Source organism: Protomyctophum parallelum (assembly GCF_964188405.1).
Source record: "Protomyctophum parallelum genome assembly, chromosome: 1".
In the NCBI taxonomy this organism is placed as follows: domain Eukaryota; kingdom Metazoa; phylum Chordata; class Actinopteri; order Myctophiformes; family Myctophidae; genus Protomyctophum; species Protomyctophum parallelum.
In genome coordinates, this window is record NC_139697.1 from 71,242,111 (window position 1) to 71,265,808 (window position 23,698).

Here is a 23,698-nt window from a genome sequence, read left to right on the forward strand (position 1 = left end):
ATGGTATCAGTAACTCAAACAACAGGCAAACCAAGAAACATGCAAAATAACATAGGAACAAACATCTCAACCCCTCCTCATCTACAGCAGCGTGGGGGTCGCCAAATTATTTTGGCGGTGGTCCCCAGATTATTAAAAAAGAAATATCCCGGGGTCCCCAACCAAAACTGTTGAGAACCCCTGCTCTGCAATACTTTGCCCCTTCCAATCAACAGGATTAGATTGCCAGCACTGCAGAGGAGAGACAGGTGGGTGACCAACAAATATTTTAACTTCACACAGTGACAATCCTTTCAATCCTGCATGTGTGTTACTATAAAATGTCAGATGTACATACACATGTCCCTGATTATGCATGTATATGTGTATTACGTTCTTAGCTTATACGTATGATTCATGATAACTACGTACTTTGTATGTATATGATGTATTGCCATGCTTTTTGTTCTTGCTTAATGTAAGTCGCTCTGGATTAAGAGCGTCTGCTATAAATGCCTAAATTGTTAATTGTAAATTGACACAACCCGACACTGCAATCCATTTAAAGATATCTACTGTGTCATCATCGCCCACGTGGGAACCTTCAGTGGGTTGACTTTTATAGAAGTTTGGCATGAACTCTACGTCCTGAAATGAAATCACTGGGCGGGAGAGACCTTGAGCCCAACCTTGACAGATGAGCTGCGTTTGAAATGTCCACCAGGGTCACTATGAATCAGATCAGTCCTGTCAGAGACGTGTCAGCCAGCGAGAAAACTTCTGCACACTCACTGACTTTGACTTGACATTAGATGCCCTCTTTGCTTTTCCTCTCCTTAATGATGAGCGGTAACCATAGAGACTGTATAATTATAATACATCTCTATTCTTACATCTGTTGTAGGAGGTGAGGAAAATTACATGCAAGGCAGCACAGCGCGATGCAAAACAGCACTGGCTAATGCGTTTGTTCATTTTACATAATGAAAATTAGAAATGCATAGATGATGCCATTGACTATAATGTTAGGGTCGATTCTCGCTGGAGACCTGAGACCTGCATGGAGACTTGAGACCGCATAATCCAGTCAATTGTTTAAATTATGAATATTAACTTAGGTCGTAGTAAAGTATATAGGCCTACATTTGTATTCATTGTATGAATTAACTACGTTTCAATGACTGCTTGATTTGTTTCTTTAATGTAGCCCAGGTCTATATGTGTGTGTGCATAGAGTATGTGAGTGATTATGTGTGTGCACTGTGCACTTGTTGTCTGTTTAGTATTATTATTAGAGTATTGATAAGAGACAAGAGCTTTCACTGAATAAACTTCCCAGCACTAGTAAACTATTTGTTTTTCATAGATTCATATATTGTGTTTCAACTTTCAAGTCACAATTTCCAATGGTTGAAATGATTGAAAAAGCATTTGAAATGGCACTATATGCTATAGGCTACTCATAAATGTCCACTTGGAAGCTTGTCGTCATTTTGTAGCAATGCTAATGGAACCAAATGCTGAATGATCAGCATTTACTGGTGAGTCAGTACAACCACCCACCCCCGCCCACACCCTATATTACTCTTATTAAAATATAAGTATTAAACTCTCTCTGCAAGCCTCCATGGCATCCGGTTGAACCGCGGCTGTGACTTGGAGTCATTGAAAACCCATGCAGCTTTACATTTAGCTTATGGCAGCAGTCCAGTGAAGCAGAAGTTTCCTATACAAACATCCCTTTCTGTCGGTGTACAACCGGTTACAACAGGTCAGCAGAGGCGGCGAGAAACGATGACAAAAGTTATCTCAAATCCAACACCAACTTCGTCTTATGCTGTTGCGGGCTTGCCGTTACCATGGAAACGATATTAGAATATGATATTTGATTCCACGCGAGTGTGGGCGCTGTGTTTGTGTAGCATGTGTGCACTGTGTGCATAACACACATGGGTGCATGTACAGTATGCGTGTGCGAGTCCCTGGGCCATGGGTGTACACGTTTTTGTGTGCTTTTCCACAGAAAGCAACAAAAAAAAAGCAGCGTGTGCATTGCCAACAGCTCTGTTATTTGTCTGGAGAATTAGAGGATGAATCACGCAGAACCTTTTTCTAGTACCAAGCGATGACAAGCAGTGAAATTTTCGGTGCTTTTGTTACTGCCAGCCCTGGTGCATCTCCATCTATTCTCATTCCCTTTGCATTGTTTGCTGCCAGCAAATGGCGGCTGGCCACCATGGTGCAGTAGTAAGTTGTGGGCAAACTTTCTGACTGTTTGGGCAAGAAGGTCAGGGCAGCGTAAACAGTATGCCCGCAGTCGTGCACGCACGCAAGCACACACGCACGCATGCATGAACGCACACGCACGCACGTACACACACACACACACACACACACACACACACACACACACACACACACACACACACACACACACACCATTTACTTTATCAGCACACAAAATGCTGCGGTTGCCATAGAAACTGTACTGGAATGAATCTAGATGGCTTTTCCCCTTTCTGTTCCTGTTTTTTCAGTTTTTTCATGCTATAAGCTCACGCGTGCATGTGTGTGTGTGCGTGCGAGAGAGAGAGAGAGAGAGATGGTATTAAAGTTTTCAAAGGAAACTTTTTAGGGAGGCAGGTGAATTCCCTAATAGAGATCTGTATGAATTGTACACACATCATAACTTGAACTGTATATCTTATTGACAAACACACACAGTCTCACACGCACACGCACACGCACGCACGTTCCATCACAAGTGCAACAGTAAGCGGTTAGCCGGTTACCATAGATACAACACATGAGGCGCGAGGAGTTGAGAAGGTCCGTCCCATGTGGGCGGCATATATTTATAGAAGCACTGCTGTACTGTGTTCAGAGTTTGGTTATGACAATACTTATTCATACTTATAGCTTAGGGAATTACTCTAAGTGCCACGCCCCTTAAGGGGGTTCCAAGGGCTATAGCAAAATGCTATAGCAAAATGATTGATAGTTAGGAACCAAAAGGATCCTAACAGGTCCATTTGTATCCATTTGCACACCCTCAGATTTAAATTAACACTGAGGAGTTTACAGTGCATATTGAAGTCGTATGAGAATTGTCTCAAAATAATGACAAAGGTCTATGGCCTAATGCACATCAAACCGTGTTGATTTTGGTTTTAGTCGTAGTCTCATCAGTGAGGGTTGTCGACAAACATTGTTGTCAAACTTTTCAGTCGATGAAGTCAACATTGATATCAAACTGAGGGTTGATACTGTCCATGGTGCTGAAGTAAACTGTACGCTGTCCCAGGTGCTGAGGACTACAGTAAATTGTATGTTCAAGTGGAGTGGCGGTCCATGTATTTTTCAGCCATTTGAATGTTATATTCCATGGAATATAAAACGTAGAAATAGGTATTACAAAATAAAATATTAACTGATTCCAGATTTCCGTTTAAGCGGTACGGAACACTGTGGTCCGTGGCCGGAGGCTATCCAACCAGGAAGCCCCTCTCTCCGTCTGGGGGTGCCAGGCGGGGTCCCCGAGGGTCCCCCGCAAGACCCACTGTCGTCTCCGGGGGACCTGTCCGGTCCGCCCCGCGCCGAAAACGTCAGGAAAATGAGAGAGTATAACGACCCTGGGCTCCGTTCCCCTCTCCCCCCTCTGCTGAGTAGCTCCGGGGGTCGGGCAGGTCGGGCAGGGGCACGGACAGTTTTCCGAATGCCACTTATCAAATATAAAATTAAAATGGCCGAAAAATCACTGTCCACGGTGCTGAATACCACAGTACACTCTGTGTTGAAGTAGAGCAGCGCTCTCCATGGTACTGAAGGCTACAGTACATTGCATGTTTAAGTGGCGTGATGCTGCCCATAAGAGTTGATCATTTTCTGATCTCAAGAAAGAAATATCTCTTGTCCCCCACCACCCTCTCTGTCTCCCCACACCAACAGTATATGTATCTTGTCTGTCTGTCTGTCTGTCTGTCCACTTTTTTTGTAAAAAAAAATAGTTTTTGCAAAAAGTCTGGAATTTGACAGCCACAATTTTGTGTTCTTTCTTCCCCATGTAATGCTGCAGCACGTTTCACAGTAACCTATCCAAATGTGACGTGTGCATCACGGTCGACTTAATTAAATCCTATTCTATTGAATAAAGAACTAATTAACCAGCGCTCCTATACCAGAGATGTGCTTTGTCAACACTCTTTGGGTTCCAATGGGCGTCTCCTTATCTTTTGAAGGCAATCACACTTGCTTAACTGACATAATTGAATTGCTTCCAACCCTGGGCATGCGAGGTATATTGTTCTCGTGGTATAAAGCACGACTAATTGCAGTCCTCCATTATGACCATGTAATTTCCAGCACATTTCAGATGTTTATCCTAATGAACAGTTCCTGGGATCATCCTTTTTTTAGTCGGTGAAAGCTAATGCTCTGTCCTCACTTAACACTTAAGCATCAACTGGAAACTAATGACCATGTTTTCTAATTGGTCAGAGAGAGGGCAGGCAGACCGGTCAATGGGGAATACTTGCCATGGTGCCACAGTGGAACATCACAAAAAGTGTGGACAAAAATAGTGGTGTTGGGGAGGAGGGGTGGTGGTGGGGGGGCTTAAGGGGCTTATGGCTTGGAAATTGTGCCAAGACTCTAAACTCTTATTATAGTTTGTTTATTATTGTATTTATCTTAAATATTGTGATTTTCTTTAAAAATCATATTAAATGCTCCCCTCTGAGATATTCGTCAAAAGAGTGAAACAAAGCTTATGCTGATTATATTAATGAGATTATGGGTTAGGTTGAAGACAAGAGCACAGCAGACTGATTCATATACTTAATTTCTTGTAGATTGGCTATTTTTGACGTGTGGCACTTACATTTAAATTATAGGCTTCATAGTCTCTATAGTTAAACAACCCCGGTGGAAAACGTTGCTAAAACTGTCCATTATAGCTTTGCCTCTAAGAAAGGTTTCAGTTTCTCCGTCTGTTCAGCTGCTTTTTTTTTATTTTTTATCCCACGATTTTGTAACCCAGTTTTCTTTATTTATAATTTATAATTATCTAATGTAATCCTGGGCGCTACACTTCCTCTGCCAACCTGGGGGGGCAGCGGACTGACCTCATGCCTCCTTCTATGCATGAGGAGTCCAAGCTGCTTCTTTTCACCTGACAGAGGGGAATTTCCCCGGCCGGACGTAGCGCGTGGAAGGGACACGTTATTCCGACCAGTTCCTTTCCCCTCCATCAGGCGCCAGGGGGAGGTAGTTTTAGAGACCAGGATTACATGTTTTTGTGAGGGTATCTACCCTAGGGGACACGGGGAGAACATGCAAACTCCATACAGAAAGGCCCTATCGCCAACCCCCGCCTTTGGGTATGGGCACTGATGACGCGGAGGAGGGAACACGCCGCCAGTGTCCACAGCGTCCCCAGCGGGAATCGAACCCAGGACCTTCTAGTTGTGAGGCGACAGCACTACCAACTGTGCCACCGTGCCCCTAGCTGCTTTTATGATCTAAATAAACAGCATTAACTCAGCTCATCAAAATCCTGCCTTCTAACCCTGCTTGACTGCCTTCCACTTGGAGCCTAACATTAAAAATGTGAAATTAATTAAAGCCACTTGTCCGTCTGTGTCTCGGTCAGACAGGTACTATAGGGAATAAATATAGTGGACTTGCGGTCAACAACTCAGCCGGTCACTCAGTCAGTTAACTGGACATCAATCCAATACAGCCCACAACTTATTCTACAAGTCAGACCATGTTCAATGTATACTTTATCATAATGACAATGTCGTTCTGATGTGACTTATATAGATTTAGGCATTTAGCAGTCACAGTATGCTGATCCAGAACTAGTAAGTAAACTTTCTGTACATTAGCCATTCATCATGCAACTATTCATCCTGCCAGGATGAATAGTTCAGTTTGTTTGTCATCCAAATGGCCATTCTGCCACCCTGCATATCTTTCAGATAGAACATACAGACTGGGGACCTGAGATGGGAATGCAGACAGACAGGCCTGCGTGTACGCGGAAGGAAGGCAGGCAGGCACGAAGAAACCGTGCTTTCAGTAGGCCAACCACAGACTGACCATAATGATGTCTAGTTTAAGACCACTTTCTACATGACATTGTATACTGTGTGAATGGATGCATGCAGGAACAGCCATTCATAATGGACGATATGCCTCATCAAAACAAATGGAAAACGCTTGTGTTTGGCAGGCATTATACCCACTACATGGAACAATGAGATGTCTGTTTCCTCAGTCCCTTCCGAGCTCATCCTGAGCCCCGGCAGTTAAATGAATCAGGTCAGACACCCGCCAAAGGCCAGTGCCATGTGAATGGTCAGATAGGTCACTGCCATTGAGATCAAAACACCAGCTCATCACAGCGGACGGGGCACAATGGACATAATACTCGGCTGATTCCACAATGCTAATTGACACAGAAATTGCAGATCACAATTATGCAAAATTACATTTTTTAATTAGGCTCCATCCAGGGCTCTTTCCTGTTGTGCTGTCAGGGTCCATGTCTCAGCCCCATACAGCAGTACTGACTCCACAGTATAGCTATGAACAGCCGCCTCTTAACCCATTCTGAACGGGCACCCATTTTGGTGTCAGCATCATGTTATGCTTTAGCTATTTAAAAATAGCAGATCTACAAGCTCATATCGCGCCACCGAGTGGCGCGATACGAGCTTGTAGGTCTGCTATTTTTGAAAAATCGAAGAGCGACTGGCATTTTTAGAATCTGATCTCAGGTCAGAATGGGTTTATCAGACCAGTGTGTGTCCGGCGGAAACCTCGTATGAATCTGATCTCAGGTCAGAATGGGTTAAGGTCTTCTCCCATGTCTGATTTCCACACTCTCCTCAACCCATGCAAGGCATTCCAGGCAAGTGCTCCCCAGACCTTTGGGTCCTGTTCTGTTGAGCTAGTCCAGGCCCCACGGTATTTTAAGTCCTTGACTGGCTCGAACCTGCAGTATGTCTGCACTGCAATGGTTTTGTCCTCTGTGTTCTTTATTCTTTATTCGGATCCCCATTAGCTTCCACAAAGTGGTCGCTATAGTCTTTCTTTAAAAACAGATACTTGAAATTGAACAGAGACAACAACGACCAATAGTAACAGTGTTTACACAAAAATAAAAAAATACAATAAGAATAAGGTACAAAAAATAGAAGAAAAAAAAACGTCATCAATTTATTTTTTTAACGAAAACCTGCTGCAATGTAATAGTGCAAAGTCCAAAGTTCAATGCCAAGATCAAGTCCATTTTCAGTATCCTTTTAGGGGATGGGGGGGTGGGGGGCAGTTCAGCAGCCTGACAGCCTGTGGTTAAAGGCTGTTGGTCAGTCTGTTGGTTCTGGACCGGATGGGTCGATATCTTCTACCAGAGGGCAGACGTTGGAAAAGGTGGTGTGCTGAGTGGAACTGGTCCTGTAGGATGTTATTTATATGGCATAGGTAGCGGGAGGTGAAGACTGTGGAGATCTCTGGGAGACTGGTACCAATGATCCTCCCTGCAGCCTTGACCACTCTGTGGAGGGCCTCCTTGTCTCTTCATACTACTTTGGTTGTGGTTTGGCACCACCAGATTGACTGTCAGTACCTTCGTTTTCTTGGCTTGCTTGTTTCTTGGCTTGCTTGTTTTGGAAATGGATATGTGTGTATGACTCAGCAAGATACACATCCAAACTATGTTGAAAGCAGAAGAGTCAGCAACATTATAATAGCCACTCTCTAATCTTGTCATCATACAATGTGTATGCTAGTTATTTGTGGCTGCAGGTTTGCATATGTATATATACTGTATATTCCCAGATCATTATATAACTTACATTTGCGTTGAGCAATAAGAGATGAAGGATTAGCCTATACGTTGCATAATCCACAGATTTTAATGCTGCCAGAAGAATACCCTATATTTCTATTTCCTTACATGAATTATAGATAATGTGGCAATTGTACTCCTTGTGATGAAAATAAAAGAAGGAAGGGAAAAAAAGCACAGAAATGAATTCTTCTGACCTATAAAGACAAAGGCTATACCTTGCGCCACCAATCTACAAGCTCACAATGTCTCGATGTAGATCGGCTAGTAAGTTGAACTATTTTTAAATGTTTTTCAAAATAGTAAAAAATGGCAAATACGTTTAGGGATAAGGGATAAAGGATAAGGGAAGATGGAGCCCAAGTTTTTGGTGAGACTATGTCGTATAATTCTGTATAAAATTAAACCAAATTCATCATTGTATAGGATAGGTCAGAAATACTCTAGATATACAAGGGTCCCTCTGTAGATTCCTCACTCCTCAGGGCCAGGAATGTATTACACACCTGAATCAGAAGCTATTGTTCTAACTCTGTTTGAAGCTTGCCCTCCTGGGGTGAAGAAGCTAGATTCTTCTGGTAACCAGTTGGTCACTCTCCTTGTCAATGACTCTCAGTAAACTATTCCACAGTTAAAACTTAAAGAATGACTTTCAACACTGTCAGTATAGAATAATTAGACGCTATAACTATTAATAGTGAGTGCGATTTGTACTGATTTAGAATGTGCTATAAGATTATAGTGTTCGTTACTGGGTCAAACTGTTTTAATTCACTTCTTCTGTTCTGTTCCATTTCAGTTCCGTTATATTTAACTATGTTCATTAGAGTGTTCAGTTTCATCTAGGACCGGTTATGTTTAACTACAATTTGTCATTGTATCTTTAAGTCATCATCTGTTGTTTTAGTGCAAAGTTAAATTCCATGTACAGTGTCTCTGCTAAGAGGCTCTGTAAACGTGAATGAGCTACTAGCCCAGATTTCATTGGTCGAAAAAGTCAGGAAGTGCCTAGTTCATGTACTGAGAAGGAGGGATCAGATCTGAAGTATATAACACCTTGTATTTCTTGTGAATGAGGCTGTTCGAACGAGTCTTCATTTGGCTCTTACTATGGTTGGAACAGACAACTGCATGTACCTTTGTGACATGCTTGCTTTGTAGCGACTGAATCTCTTGTGTTTTATCAAATAAACGCTGAGATCTGGAGAACCTTTTGTCCTGCCTTTCTTCTTCACTCCCCGTGCGGACGACACACACATCGGTGATTTTATACAACAACAACCCCAAGACATGCCCCAACCCCTCAAGAATTAATCAATGAGGAGAAATATAATAATAATAATAATGATAATGGTACTATTAGCCCATATAGCCTGGAGGGAAGATTGCTCTGCGATTGGCTATAGTCTGTTATAGGTCAAACGGCTGACCAATGGTGTAATGTAATCACTCAGTGACATTTCCATTTGACACAGCCAAAAACTTAAATGTCACATCTGTTGACAAAACTCTAAATGCATTGTTGTGTCAGGTTCATCATAACTTTCCTCAGTCAACAATCAGGGTCGATGGCTGCTGTTGGTTGAGCTGACTGAAGAGAAATGTGAAAATGATTGAATTCCTTCCTTTGGTGCCACTGAGTGCTCTATCACTTGTTGTACGCTATAGTATAATAGGCCCGTGGGGTGGGTCGCATCTGTCTGCCTCCCACTCTATTCCTTCAGCCATTTACTGAATGGCACTGACTGATCCTTGCGGTGCTTTAGCTTAATTTAAATTTTTAGTACTGCGCTGCCCAAAACAACTGATTTAAGCTAAACACGCGTCGTCGCACATTTGATTGAATATGATCTGTGGGTGACAGACTGTCACAAGTGGTCTAAAGGTCACGGGGTTATAAACCATAGCGCTGCAGGTATAGGCTATAGCCTATATAGTCAATGTCGCTTAAGCCCACTTAAGCTTCTCTCTCCCCCTCGCTCTCTCTCTAGCCATGTCTCTTTCTCTTCTCTGCTCGCCCGTTAGCCAAATAGAAATAGAATCCATCTCTAGTGAATGGTATCTATTTTTGATACGGCAGTAACCTGTTCCAAATATTCAAAAGGTCTCTTATTTGACAGACAAGAGGAATCCAGCAGTATCTCGTATCCTATAATACGACCATTGTTCATCTCTTCGCTGCCGCTCTTCACTTTCACCCTCTTGAAACACTTTCGTTTTAGTTTTGTCGCTCGATCTCTCTCTCCCTCTCACTCTCTCTCTCTTTTTCTTTTTTCCTTTACTCTCAACAGAGCGATTCAGGTTGAGTCGGGCGCAACCGCACTAGAGGGGAAGTCAAGCCGTACCGGACTGGCGCAATAATAACTACGTTAAAAAAAAAAAACACCTTGTATTCACATGATGGACTATGCTGATTTTAAAAGTTGACCAGGGTTTTTTAGTTGTGGGGTGCTTGCGAGGCATGGCTTTCGTTTTCACCTGCTTATTCCTGTCCTGGTGAGTAACCAAACTATTTATTTTGTGTGTGTGTTTATCCGACTTTTACGCACGGTAACTATAAAGACTGTTGTTGATGGAAGCAAAATTAAGAATCATCGCAATGACTCGTTTTAGCAGTTTAAATGTGCATTAACGATGTGAATATGTACTTTGATTACAGTATGAGCAGCGTTTCGGGGAATCAGGCGCCCGATCAGAGCAGAGCAGAGATCTATTTGGACAACATAACGCGCATATTGGATAGATTATTGGACGGCTATGACAACAGGCTACGACCTGGATTTGGAGGTATGGCAAAATAAATATCCGTTTTATGTTTCAACAAGTTGATATAACTTAGAATGCGTGATTAACTTGTATTAATAATTATGCAACGATGTCCCTTTCCTAAGTGCGCACAAGTTTTCACTCCGCATGGATCTGTGTGACTCTTTGTCTCGCAGGTGTCCCATCTTCGTTGAGTGCTTTTGGTGAAACCGGTTACTTTATAGCCCATAGGCTATACTCGCCTTGCAATTTAGGTAGCCTACATTTAAGACCACTTTATAACAGCCCATGGAGTGATGGTTTGGTCTCTTCAGAATGGACCTCATGCTTATTTGCTTTTTTGTTCAATTTCATATAACTTTGTCTTTAACATTGTTTTAACTTGTAATATTTCTTTATCTGCATCAACCCTATCGCTTGTATATATAGGTCCAGTTACAGAGGTCAAAACTGACATCTTTGTCACCAGCTTTGGACCGGTTTCAGATGTTGAGATGGTATGTACAAGCGACAGTTTAACTTTGCATATATAGCCCTGGCGTACTATAATTATGCACATGCTGTATAATAATTCCCCCACTTCATTATCTCAAGAGAGGTGTCATTGCACCCGCTGTCAGTCTCTCTAGGGCCAGGTCTAGTGCAGGTGGACACGCATATAGCTCTCCCTAGTGCACACTATACCTTCAAGTTTGCAGACCGCCCTTCACATGACCAGCTCTTCATTATTACAGCATTTGAGCACGATGTCATTAGTGCAGCTTAGGATTTTAATCTGGTTGACAATCTCCCCCATCCCAGAGAGAGAGAGAGAGAGAGAGAGAGAGAGAGAGAGAGAGAGAGAGAGAGAGAGAGAGATGGTTGATACAGGCATGGGCTTTTCTCTCTCTGTCCTGGGATAGGCTGAGCGCTTTATTTCCCTAACACACTATAATGATATTTTTTTTCCCTCCCTCATGGCACCTAAAGCCTACTTGCCTCACCATGTGATATACTGGTGGGGCAACCCTATAGGCAAGCGTGCGTCCGGCTATCTCTGAAGCACTAAAGCCTTCCATTTGATCTAAAAGCATCAGTGATTGAGCCACACCAGTATATGCATACTTCCTCCTCATGCTGTAGGGCTATAGTATAATTTATACACGTTATGTACACAGTGTCAAATGGGCCTTGGTGGTTCCATTTGGTTCCATTTTGTAGACTCAGAGAGTGACACATGCATGGATAAGAGGGTTTTAGTTTTGAACTGCATGTATTGCTCGATTACTGGGTGTAACCTTTCTTTTCTTTTGCTTTGTTCCCCTCTGATTGAGATAATAATCAGAACATTGGGTGTGGGATTGCTGTGAATACACTGCACTGTCAAATTCAATACATGTGATGTGAAATACAAATATCACCCTCGGGGTGACTCTGAGAAGATGACATCATGCATGAATATTGTTACAGTGAAGGAGCTAGTAGTAGATGTCAATCAATGCGGTGCATTGCAAGTGAATCTGATCAACAATTAATTCCGTGACTTAAATTCTTGAATATAAAGTTGAGAAGACCAGTGAATATCTGAGGGTGAGATGTTGCACTGATACTGTTAATGCTAGTAGTAAGTGGTACTAACAGCTCACCCAGGCTAGTATATATACTAGCCTGCGTATAGTTGAAATGAATCCACAGACTCATGCACTCCATCTGATATACAGTAGGTATAGGTACATACAATCCTGAATGTCAATTTAACTAACCTGTTGGAAAATGGACCCCGACAGGACCAGTGTAAAAAAAATATGATAAGATCACCTCTCACTTCACACAAGTGTGATTTCTTTTACACATAGTTTAACTAACCCTCAGGATTGTGTGGGTGGTTGCACTGAACCGACAGACTTGTGTGTGTGTGTGTGTGTGTGTGTGTGTGTGTGTGTGTGTGTGTGTGTGTGTGTGTGTGTGTGTGTGTGTGTGTGTGTGTGTGTGTGTGTGTGTGTGTGTGACTGTGTGTGTGTGTCATCTGTCCTCTCTCTCCAGGAGTACACCATGGACGTGTTCTTCCGTCAAACGTGGATTGACGAGCGGCTGAAATTCGAGGGTCCCATTGAGATCCTGCGGCTCAACAACCTGATGGTCAGCAAGATCTGGACACCGGACACCTTTTTCCGAAATGGCAAGAGGTCCATCTCGCACAACATGACCACCCCGAACAAGCTGTTCCGCATCATGCAGAACGGAACTATCCTCTACACCATGAGGTACAGTGTAATGCTGGACCCTCCCCCAGCCAGGACCAGAATAGAACACAGACCCGGGAAACAAATCAAACCCGACGAGCGTCTGCAAATACACGGCAGGTTTTGAAATGCCATGGGAGATCTTTGTGCCAAAACAGCAAGACGGCCTCCCGTTTGAAAGCCAAAAAATGGCAGGCTTTTTAAAGAAAACGATGGCTATAGTGAGAACAGGTGCATGATTTCGCTAAAGTTTCCTTTTTATGAGCTTTTCTAAAGCATGTTAAAAAGCACAGTAAGTCCTATTGATATACTTCCTTACAAATAGGCTAGCTAAAATAGCCAATCTACAAGCGTACAACACATCCCGCTACAATGTTGTGATGCTTGTAGATCTGCTTATAGATGTTCTTTTCTTTTTTTCTGAACATTTTTAGAAATACATTGAAAATGTATGAAATTGTGTGACTATAATGACATTCCCAAAATAATGTTAAAATAGGGATGCTTATTATTAATAATAATTATTGCAAGTGTAAAATCGCCCAAAGCTCACTGCCACACTGTAGACATTAGGGCTGACCTGAATATCAGCCAGAGTTGATTAAAGGTCTCTCGGTTGAATGGAGTCCTGTGCAGATGAAAGCATGCCTGAGTTGGGTACTATAGGCTTGAGGTGGGTTATTGTCTACTGTAGGTAGCTATAGTTCTGTTGCCCTTGGCAACTGTAGTTCAGATGAGCATTCTCAAACACCACCATGAATTTGTATGATCGGAACTCTTGACCTGTTGTTAGATGTAGTATCATTCCATATTATATCTTGTCTTATCAGAGTCCCATAATTCTGTAGGTTTCTGTCTTCCCTGTAACAAAAGCAAATTGTTTCAGGCTATTTTCAGCTGGCCCACACTTTTATATATCTTTTTGACAAAATGTTATGATTTGCTCGATCCACTTTTCTACCTTTTTTTGGCCACGTCAAAGAAATAGCATTTTCATACATGCGAATGGAATGGTTATGGGACTACAGTGTTGACAAACAACCCCTTCAGCCAATTAGCATAAACGAAATAATAAAACAATATACAGTATAATATAATATGTCATCTATAGGCTCATTGTGTGTATTGCGTATAGCTTCCTTTTTTTGCAATATAGCTGCAAATATAGCTGCTTGCATTTTTACAAACACACAAAGCTAGGCATAGGAGGGGCTAGCGCCCCTCAAAAAAAGAAAAGAAGAAAAAAAGGAAAACAATCACAAAAAACCAAAGACTTGTTTCCATTGTGGTCCATTAACTATGGACCACAACTAAACCCCTTGATGTTATGTGAGAACAACTGGGTATGGGGCGGCGGGGGGTCAGGGGTAGAGTGGCCGGATGGTAACCGCAAGGTTGCCAGTTTAAACCCGGGCTCCCCCAGAGTTATTGTCGAAGTGTCCTTGAGCAAGACACTGAACCCCTAATTGCTCCCGATGTGCTAGAAACCATGCAAGGCACCTTGCATGGTTTCCGCCACCATCGGTGTATGAATATGGGTGAATGTAATGCACAATCTATGTAAAGCGCCTTGGATAAAGGTGCTATATAAATGCACCATTTACCATTTACCCTGAAAAGCATGCAATCCTGTGTGGCTGGCTAGACGTGGATTCACATACCACAGCTCACTTGAGTGCAGTTCATAGTGCTCATTATTTTATGGTGGAACCATTAATAAGAATGCTTCTTGTTTGGTAATGCTACACTTCTACTTCCAAAGATTCTTAAACACCGGGAGCGTGACAAATTAACAATTTGAAAATGCTTGGTTGAATATTTCACATCAAACTATGGATTTGGTATTGCCTTCATTTATTTGATCTGTGTTCAGTGTGGATGAAATCAAACAGAAGTTAAAAATGTATGCTAATTAAGCCCACAAGACTCAGTTAGTTAGTTCCATTTATTGTCCACAATGTAGAAATTTGTCTTCGGTCTCAAACAGTAACAACAAACAGCAACAACACATACACAATTATCTCTTCACTTTCAAAGTCATCAGATAGTCGTCAGATTGCTGTACAGTTCACACTGTATGTCTTTCATAATGAAATCGGAAGTCTTAAGTCTATCTGCAATATGTTGCTCAAACATTATTCATTTGATGGTGGTGGTAGCTTCCAAATATGGATAGCACACACACATGGGAGTCGAGAAAATAAAAAGCATAAACATTGGCGATGAATGAAAGTATACATCAAAAAGTGTTTTAAGTTATGGTCTTTTTTGTCCTCTCCTGCAGACTAACTATAAATGCAGAATGTCCTATGCGACTGATGAACTTTCCAATGGATGGCCATGCCTGCCCGCTGAAGTTTGGGAGCTGTAGGTTTTCAATTATCTTTCATATAATTTATATATTTATATCCTTATCGAGCTCAGATATGCTGTCACTATTGGCGTGTGACTTAATAATAAGTTGAGATGGTATACTAGGCTACACAGTACACACACACACACACACACACACACACACACACACACACACACACACACACACACACACACACACCACTACATATAACATAATGGAACTTCATGCAATCATCTTGTGCATTTCAGCGTTCCTGTGGCCTATATCCTATAAAAAACTAGCCCAATTTAATCTTCGGTAAATGTGGGCAATCCATCATTTCACAGGAGCACACACTTTTTTTTTATAATATGGAACAAATCTCTCTGCTCTTGCTCTGTGTCGTGCTCATCCCGTGGCTGTCTTCGCCAGATGCTTATCCCATGAGTGAGATCGTGTACACATGGAAGAAAGGCCCCCTGTCTTCAGTGGAAGTGCCGCAGGAATCCTCCAGCCTGCTGCAGTACGACCTCATCGGCCAGACGGTGTCAAGTGAGAGGTTGAAATCCAACACGGGTGAGTTTGGACCTTCCTATACCATGTCGTTCTCAAAGTGGGGTCCACCGGTGCCCTAAAACAATGCCTTGACAACATTGTCAAAGATTTGAGAATTATTGTGAAAATGTTCTCTGGCACAACATATTTTCGGTTGGCTGTCCATTGCCAAATACATAAATACCAATTTGGGTGTCCTTGCAATGAAGATGTTTGAGGACCACTGTTACAGTAAACACTCTAGAGTCTGTGGGCGCTGGGGGGCGTGTTCCCTCCTGCGCGTCATCAGTGCCCATACCCGAGGCGGGGTTGGCGAAAGAGCCTTTCTGTGTGGAGTTTGCATGTTCTCCCTGTGTACCCTAGGGTAGGTACCCTTACAAAAACATGCAGCAATCCTGGTCTCTAAAACTACCTGTCCCTGGCCAGCCGGGGCGCCTGATGGAGGGGAAAGGAACTGGTTGCAGGGAGCAACATGTCCACCCTACAGTCTTCGCTTCCTGTCCTCTTTTAACCCTTGGCCTACAATTAACGGAAAAAACGGAATTAATCTAAAAATCTAAACCTCCTGTTAACGGAATGACAATCAATATCAGTTATCGGGGGGTCAAAAGATCAAAAGTTAATATTTTTTCACTAATATTAATATTTTTGGATGTAATTTACCAAAAAACGGCCGAAATCCGCGTGATCGTGCGCTATCGTGCACGCGCGCCGTCTCTATGTGCGTCGCTGTAAAAAATTTGATATTTTGCGATCTTTTGGGGTTGATTTGAGGTTAATTTGACTTAGTTATGAAAAATATAGCATTAGCTTAGCAATCCGGACCAGCCAAGCTATTGACTAGGGTCAAAATACTACAGGATGTTGTTGATCGTTGAACCGGAAGTGACTTAGGAAGATTCGTCTATTTTGGCCAAAATCAGCGTAATGGTGCTTTCCCGCCATCTGGTGGCGAATCGAGAGAATACACTATCAATGTAAAAAAAATGAAAAAACATCTTTTCAAGCCACAAGATCTTTCTTGTATGTTAAAACGATGAATTAAAAATACGCCAATTTGTTACCCAAACAAAAAAATTGGGACTGGCAGTCCAAGGGTTAATAGTCCTTGGTCCGGCTGGGGAAACTCTCCCCTGTCAGGTGAAAAGAAGCAGCATAGACTCCTCATGCATAGAAGGGAGCATGAGGTCAGTCCACTGCCCCTCCAGGTTGGCAGAGGAAGTGTTGCGCCCAGGATTACATTAGATAATTGACACTGGGTGAAAAAACGGGTTACAAAATCGTGGGATAAAAATTAAGAAAAAAAAGTAAAAAACACTCTAGAGTCTAAACACACTCCAGCTGTATTTGGCAGCGGGTCCTTAGGCTTTAACCACAGCCATGCACTTATGTAATGTATTATAGGCTTTATGCATACGCATAAGGCATGGGGTAGCCCGATTCTTTCAATTTCTCAACACGTTTGATGTGTACAATTGGATTTATGTATAAGGTAAACCTTGCATGCATGAATATAATACAAGGCATCGCTTCTAATTTTCCCAATGACTTTTAATCCTATACTAAGCATTGTCGGCACTTGATGCCAGCATTCCGCGTATGCATATATTATAAAGGCCACAGCCTTGCACACTGTACAAAATATGCTGTACATTTCACATCTTCATCAACATTGAATGAAGAAGAAAAAGGGATACAACTGATTGTGCATACATAGATTTATGTTCCGGCAGTATAGGCCATTGAACTCGTTATATTTTGTATTTCTTAGAACAATATGTCACCCAGAATAATCTTTGGCTCAAGCTGAATATTTCTGTGTGATCAATGGTTGTTCTGATAAGCCTCACATTCACATTGTTTGATGGGACGACGTGTGTGACATGCCTGCAGGCACGGCAGAAAACCAGTGTGCATCATTCACCTGACGTTATGATGACAGCATTCTGTAATATGTAATCTACATAGATAGATCTTCATTCAAAGCAAAGGGGCGGGGCAATGATTACGTCAAAGCAAAGTTAGGCATACTGGAAGACACTGGTTAACCATGTTCGCACGCACACGCACACACACACACACACACACACACACACACACACACACACACACACACACACACACACACACACACACACACACACACACACACACACACACACACACACACACACACACACACACAGGCATTGCACATTTCATTATGATGTATAACTGAGCCAGTATGTGTGACTAAATGCCGTTTGTTCGACCCTCTGTGCCAGGTGAATATGTCATCATGACCGTACACTTCCACCTGCAAAGGAAGATGGGCTTCTTCCTCATTCAGACCTACATACCCTGCATCATGACCGTCATCCTGGCGCAAGTCTCCTTCTGGATTAATAAGGAATCTGTCCCGGCACGCACCGTGTTCGGTAGGCCTCACTTTAACACTATATTTGGTTGACCCTCTGGGCTTCATTTAAGTTCTCTGTCTATATTAAATATCCCACAATGTGTCGCAAACTGCTGGGGTTTAAAGATGGAGTGCTGTGATTTTTCTGTTTTGTATGTGTCTATGGACTTAACATTACTCTATAGACCCCCAGCCCCCAGGTGTAGTTAGAATATTTAAATGTGTCTTTTGGTTTCTCAAAAGGCCCAATCGAGGCCCAGGTCAAAAGGCCCAATGGAAATGACAGTGATGGTGACATCACAATATCATCCCCTCCCCTAACCCCTCCCCCTTTATCATACAACAACATAATATAATCCTAATATAATCATAGTAGGATGGTCATGTTTTAGGGGGGGAAATCATGGCACTCCATCATTAAGTAGTTAACACCTTCACGTTCAGTAATTACATTTTACAAGGCATGTTTGAAGGTATATTCAGTGATTTCACTTAATTCAAACATCACTTATTTTTTTGTTTTGTTGTGATAATCCTCCCTACTGTAGAGTGTGCTGACCATATAAGGAGTTCCTCCCTTTCCCCAGTTAACCCCTGGCGTCAAAAAACCTTAGGTTTCGTTTTTGGCTAGGTGGCCCAGCCTTCATCCAATCAGGATAGGGAGGGGCCTTCCGCCAGGCTGTTGGCCCCCCCACTGTAGTGTGTGCATGTGCACATGTTGTTACCGAGGCAGACCGGGGGTTTTTCCAAATCACCCAAATCACTGAATGCTCCTTTAAGGGCCATAACTGAAATTATGACACTTTATGTTTCTACCTTCATACAGTTGATAGTTGAGTAATGTTACAAGATAATATAGCTAGATACTTAAAAAAAAAAGAACACAGCTTGTTACCTTTACAGAATAAATAGAGCAAGCTGGATGCATACTAGCAATGTGAGCATTGCCTGCATTGCCTGATCCACTATGGCCTACTGTAGCAATGATGCCGGTGTGTAGGATTTTCGGTGTTGGGTGAAATCAGCTCTCAGCTATTCCTGTAAGAAATACTAGGAGGGGATGTGGAGGGAAGCCTCGCCCCGAGGCTTTGATGCTTCCCCTCCCCATCTCCTCCCTTTACTGGGCAGGGCTTTTCTTACCTCTCCCCTACTGGGTGGGGTTTTTCTTTTCTTTTACATGAGTTGGGCGTGTTATAATCTAGTATAGGCTCTGGAAAAGCATTCCAGCAGCCAGCTTGTAGCATATGGCTTGTTAGGCAATACTTTGTTTTGGTGGATAAAGTAAAGTTTGCTTTGGTCCGACATGCGTTGCGTCGTGCTTGCATTTAGAGCTAGGTTTGGGTTAATAATACTAATGTCTGACAGTGACATACAGTAGTACATGTTCACCCATGGCTTTGTGTGGTGCTACTCAAAGTGACTACTGGGTCAGGCTTGCTTGCTGGATGCATGGCCCAATCCCTTGTATTTCTTATAGATGAAAACACCCACATGCAGGATTTTCAGGCATGATCCCTCACATAGTTCAAGTTCAGGGAGCTCCCCTGGTTGGTCGAGAGACACATGGGAGAGATGAGTTATCGGAGAATCCAAATGGAGAAGCAATGACAGCTGTGTTTTGAATCACTGAGAGCTGGCAGAGTTACCACTGTTGGTTACTGCAGGGGTTCATAATGTGGGTTTCTGCGACCCCTATGGGGTCCTTTGGGGGATTCCAGGCGGTCCCCAGAAATTAATATAGCATCAAAATCTGCGTAACCACTTTTACCCTATATATTGACTATTTTCAAATAGTAATCTTCAAAAAGGTAGATCTACAGTTTTTTTTAAACTTATTTTTGGGACATTTTAATAAACCCAAATCTTGCATGGTAGTCCCAGGCACATCATTTCAGATGGGGATCTGTGGCCAAAATAAATACACTTCAATTTGGGGGAATGTTTGAGAACCACTGGCTTACTGCACAAATTATGAACAGGTTTGTCTCAAAGTGTATGAGCAACGACGAGCAAACACAGAGCGAATGCCGGACATGCTGGGAGGAATTGTTTTAAGAATTTCTTCTTCTTGTTCTTAATCTGCCAAAAGACGACTTCTATGGCCGAACAACTGGCTGTTAAAGATAATTTTAGCTGTAATATTCTATTTTTGATAAAGGCTGCAAGTAAAGTGGGAATTTACTGAATAATGATAAAGTGCTTTCTATCGAATAGAATCGATAGAATACTTTGTTGTTTATTAAAATGTTCACAGAAAGAGCTTTTGCAGGGTCTCCGTAGGGGTGAGCAATTACTACTATGTCTACTATTCTTGTATTTTAAAAAAAATATCACATTTTCCTCCTGATATAGTAGACAACAAATCATGGCGTCACCACAGCAACAGCAAGAAAATACTTCCAGGTGGGTGGATAACGCCGGTTGCGTCGCATTATCCACCAAACCTCATGTTTTTGGAAGTACAGAACACTTATGATATTGCATATTCAAATATATCATTTTGTTCTATATGTTATCCACAGGTTGACAAACTAGAACAAGCTATTGCACATTATATTATAAATTATGATGATATAAATATATGCTACCACCCACCCGTATATGCATTCATTCTGAGGTCAGCACCAAGATGTTAAAAGAGTTTAAATGCCAAGATTTCACAGCTAAAGGTATATTAATTTATTTATTTTCTCCCCAAGTGTACAAAAAATAAATCTGGATTTACTGACTCACCACCCACAGCTTTGACCCCATGCAGTGCGTACTGTAGCGAGACGCGCATCAGACAAAGCTCTCCTCCATTTTGTCGCTCTTATGGGCAGAAACCTTCTATCTCCATACAGTATTTTGTTTCCTTTTCTTGTTTTACTTATAACTGTCTTGTGCAGAAGTTGTAACAAATGTGCAGATCTGCAAGCTCACAATGATATGGTTGAAAATGGTTAAGTCTGTGTAGTTTTTACATATATATTAATATAAAAGGTTTCCAGCTGACAGCAACAGTTTATTGCTCAGTGATTATTGTGTTGGAGGGCAGAGGCCCTGGCAATGGATTGAATGAATGGCACAGTCCACACAATGTGACATCCCAGCAGAACAAAGAAGTAGAGGAGCATAGTCACATAGTGGCTTAGTACTTCTTTCTTATACTTCCTTCATCTCTATTCGTCCTCCACTGCAGTGAATTCATTGGGAATACATGTGCCTTTCTGAAATTGGTCATGCCAGGGCAAGGGAGGCGGGGGGAGGGCAGAGGATGTTTACTTGGCCTGCCTCCGAACACTTGCAGGTTCCGCTTGCTCACATTACACCACGCTACACTTGACACCAAGCTCTAGCCTCGGGTGCCAAGAGAGAGTGAGAGAGGAGACGAGGCCGGGAGTGGGAGAGGGAGAGAGACAGAACGCGATTGAGGGAAGTTAGAGACTGAGAGACAGAGAGAGAGGGGGGGGGGGGAGACGAAACAGCGGTAGAGGAGATGGAGAAAGAGATGGAAGAGAATAGAGGCACACAGAGAACACTGAGGAACAGAAAAAGAGGGTGAAGGAGAGCATATATGTCCTTTTCCGTACCCCGATTCCAATTTTTCCTCTAGAACTTTCAACAAATAGGAGACAGCAGGGTCACTCTGCTGGCCTTTGTAGAGTCTAGCCTCACATCAGTGCACGGAGGGCTGCCAGTGCAGCGGGAAGCGCCTACACTCCTTCAGAAGATTGTTCCCAATCATCATTTGCCGAAGTTGAGGCCCCCATGTGGACCGCACATCTGTGTCAACTCATTAACCTCACCCTCCTGCTGGTGTTCATTTCACACCATGTTGGGGATCAAATATTAAAGTACACATTCCGTGGACTGGCTGGTGTCGTGCAGGAACGTGGGGTCAACTTGTTAGAGCACTGGACCCTTTAAGAGTGGCTGTGTTAATGGTGTGCGGCCACGAACTAATGAAAAACCATCGTGAACCAACATGAACTTTATCGTCATGCTTCATAGAGCTCTGGCTGTGAGATGATAAATGGCTTCTGTGTTTTAATGGTTTACTGCTGAAATGACAAGAAGTCATATGAAATCCAGAAAGCCAGCAGCTGCATATGGCTATGTCTCACTAATGCTCTGGCTGATGGATGTACATAACAGAAGAGGTTGAGAAGAGAAGAGGTTGAAGAGAAGAGAAGAGAAGAGAAGAGAAGAGAAGAGAAGAGAAGAGAAGAGAAGAGAAGAGAAGAGAAGAGAAGAGAAGAGAAGAGGTTTAGATATTAGCAGTAATGCTAGCAAGAAGTGTGATAACTCGGACTAACAGTCACATACGTAATGATCACTATGAACAATCCAATTGTGATACAGTAGGAGACTACATCACATCAGAAAATAAACGTAGTGTTGTCCCGATCAGATAGGGTGATCGGAAATCGGCTCCGATCACATGATTTTCAAAAGATCGGAATCGGGGAGAAAAGATCAGATTTTTAATTGTCTAATATAAATCTCAAAGAAAGATGTATAAGCCAGTGTTTCCCAACCTGTGTGTTGTGGAGCTTTGGTGCTCCGTTTGATGTGTCCAAGTGCTCCGCGTAATTTAACCGAAATTAAGTTATAGTGTTACTTTCTGTCAAATCAGGCGGCACACTAACTCTCCCCCGGAAGCAATATTATAGCTACTGGGCTGCAGGATTCTTATTGTTGCGTCGTCGATAACAACAACACGGAACAATAGACTCTAACGACCCTCGGCCATTGAAATGTTAATGCTTAGATGCATGCAGAAGACGCTACATTTCGCTCCCTCTATAAAGACTGGAGCGCGCAGAGCGCATATGCACGTAGACAGCAGACACATACAGTCCTAGGCTACATGTCCCGACCCAAACACGTAAAGTAAACGTGACGTTGTTGTGATTAAACATAATGTGCCACGAAAAATAGATATCCAAAATAGCTGTCCATAGATGTCCAAACATGATCGCCTCGTTCGGCCAACAAAATATATCTCCCTCCCTCCACAGTGACCACAGAAGCGCAGTGATGCCTGATTTATTCTTTGTCGTACACGTGTTATGCTTGCATGCTGAAAGTGGCTGATCTACAAGCTCACAACGCGTTGCGGACTCAATGCGTTGTGAGCTTGTCGATCAGCTATTTTCAGCACGTGGAAATAAGCAGGCTGTGAGAACTGAGACCCTTCACAATAAAAGCATGCAGCTTTCACAAGTTGGCCCATAATAAAGACAAGGAAAATGATTAGGTGGAATTTCACATTGTATATGAGCAATTTTTTTAAACTGAGGCACTGTCTCTGTCCTTTTCTTTCTCTTTAAAGTTATTTGATGAGTGCTGTCATGTGTGTTTTTAAAAGTATATTTACTTTGACTATATATTTAGTATATATTTTTAATATATATGTATATTTAATATATATATATATATATATGTGTGTATATATATGTGTGTATGTATATATATATATATATATATATGTATGTATATACCCCCCCTAGGTGTTCCCCGAGACTTTTAGGCTATGAAAAGTGTTCCCTGGGACAAAAAAGGTTGGGAAACACTGGTATAAGCAATGAGATTTTGTACTAGGC

The 23,698-nt window shown here is 42.3% G+C and overlaps 1 protein-coding gene across 1 annotated transcript in view; it reads left to right on the forward strand.

Annotated features, from left to right (window-relative positions):
• Positions 1–10,235: 10,235 nt before the first annotated feature.
• gabra6b (gamma-aminobutyric acid type A receptor subunit alpha6b) overlaps positions 10,236–23,698 on the forward strand; it is a gene marked incomplete at its 3' end in the record, with an annotated part of 34,548 nt that continues 21,085 nt past the window's right edge. Inside the window, exons 1-7 of the mRNA XM_083759462.1 lie at positions 10,236–10,330; positions 10,494–10,621; positions 11,030–11,097; positions 12,623–12,843; positions 15,107–15,189; positions 15,590–15,733; positions 17,977–18,129. Of these exons, the coding sequence (XP_083615588.1) occupies positions 10,242–10,330; positions 10,494–10,621; positions 11,030–11,097; positions 12,623–12,843; positions 15,107–15,189; positions 15,590–15,733; positions 17,977–18,129 (886 nt within the window). The 5' untranslated portion in view covers positions 10,236–10,241. The remainder of the gene's footprint in view (positions 10,331–10,493; positions 10,622–11,029; positions 11,098–12,622; positions 12,844–15,106; positions 15,190–15,589; positions 15,734–17,976; positions 18,130–23,698) is intronic.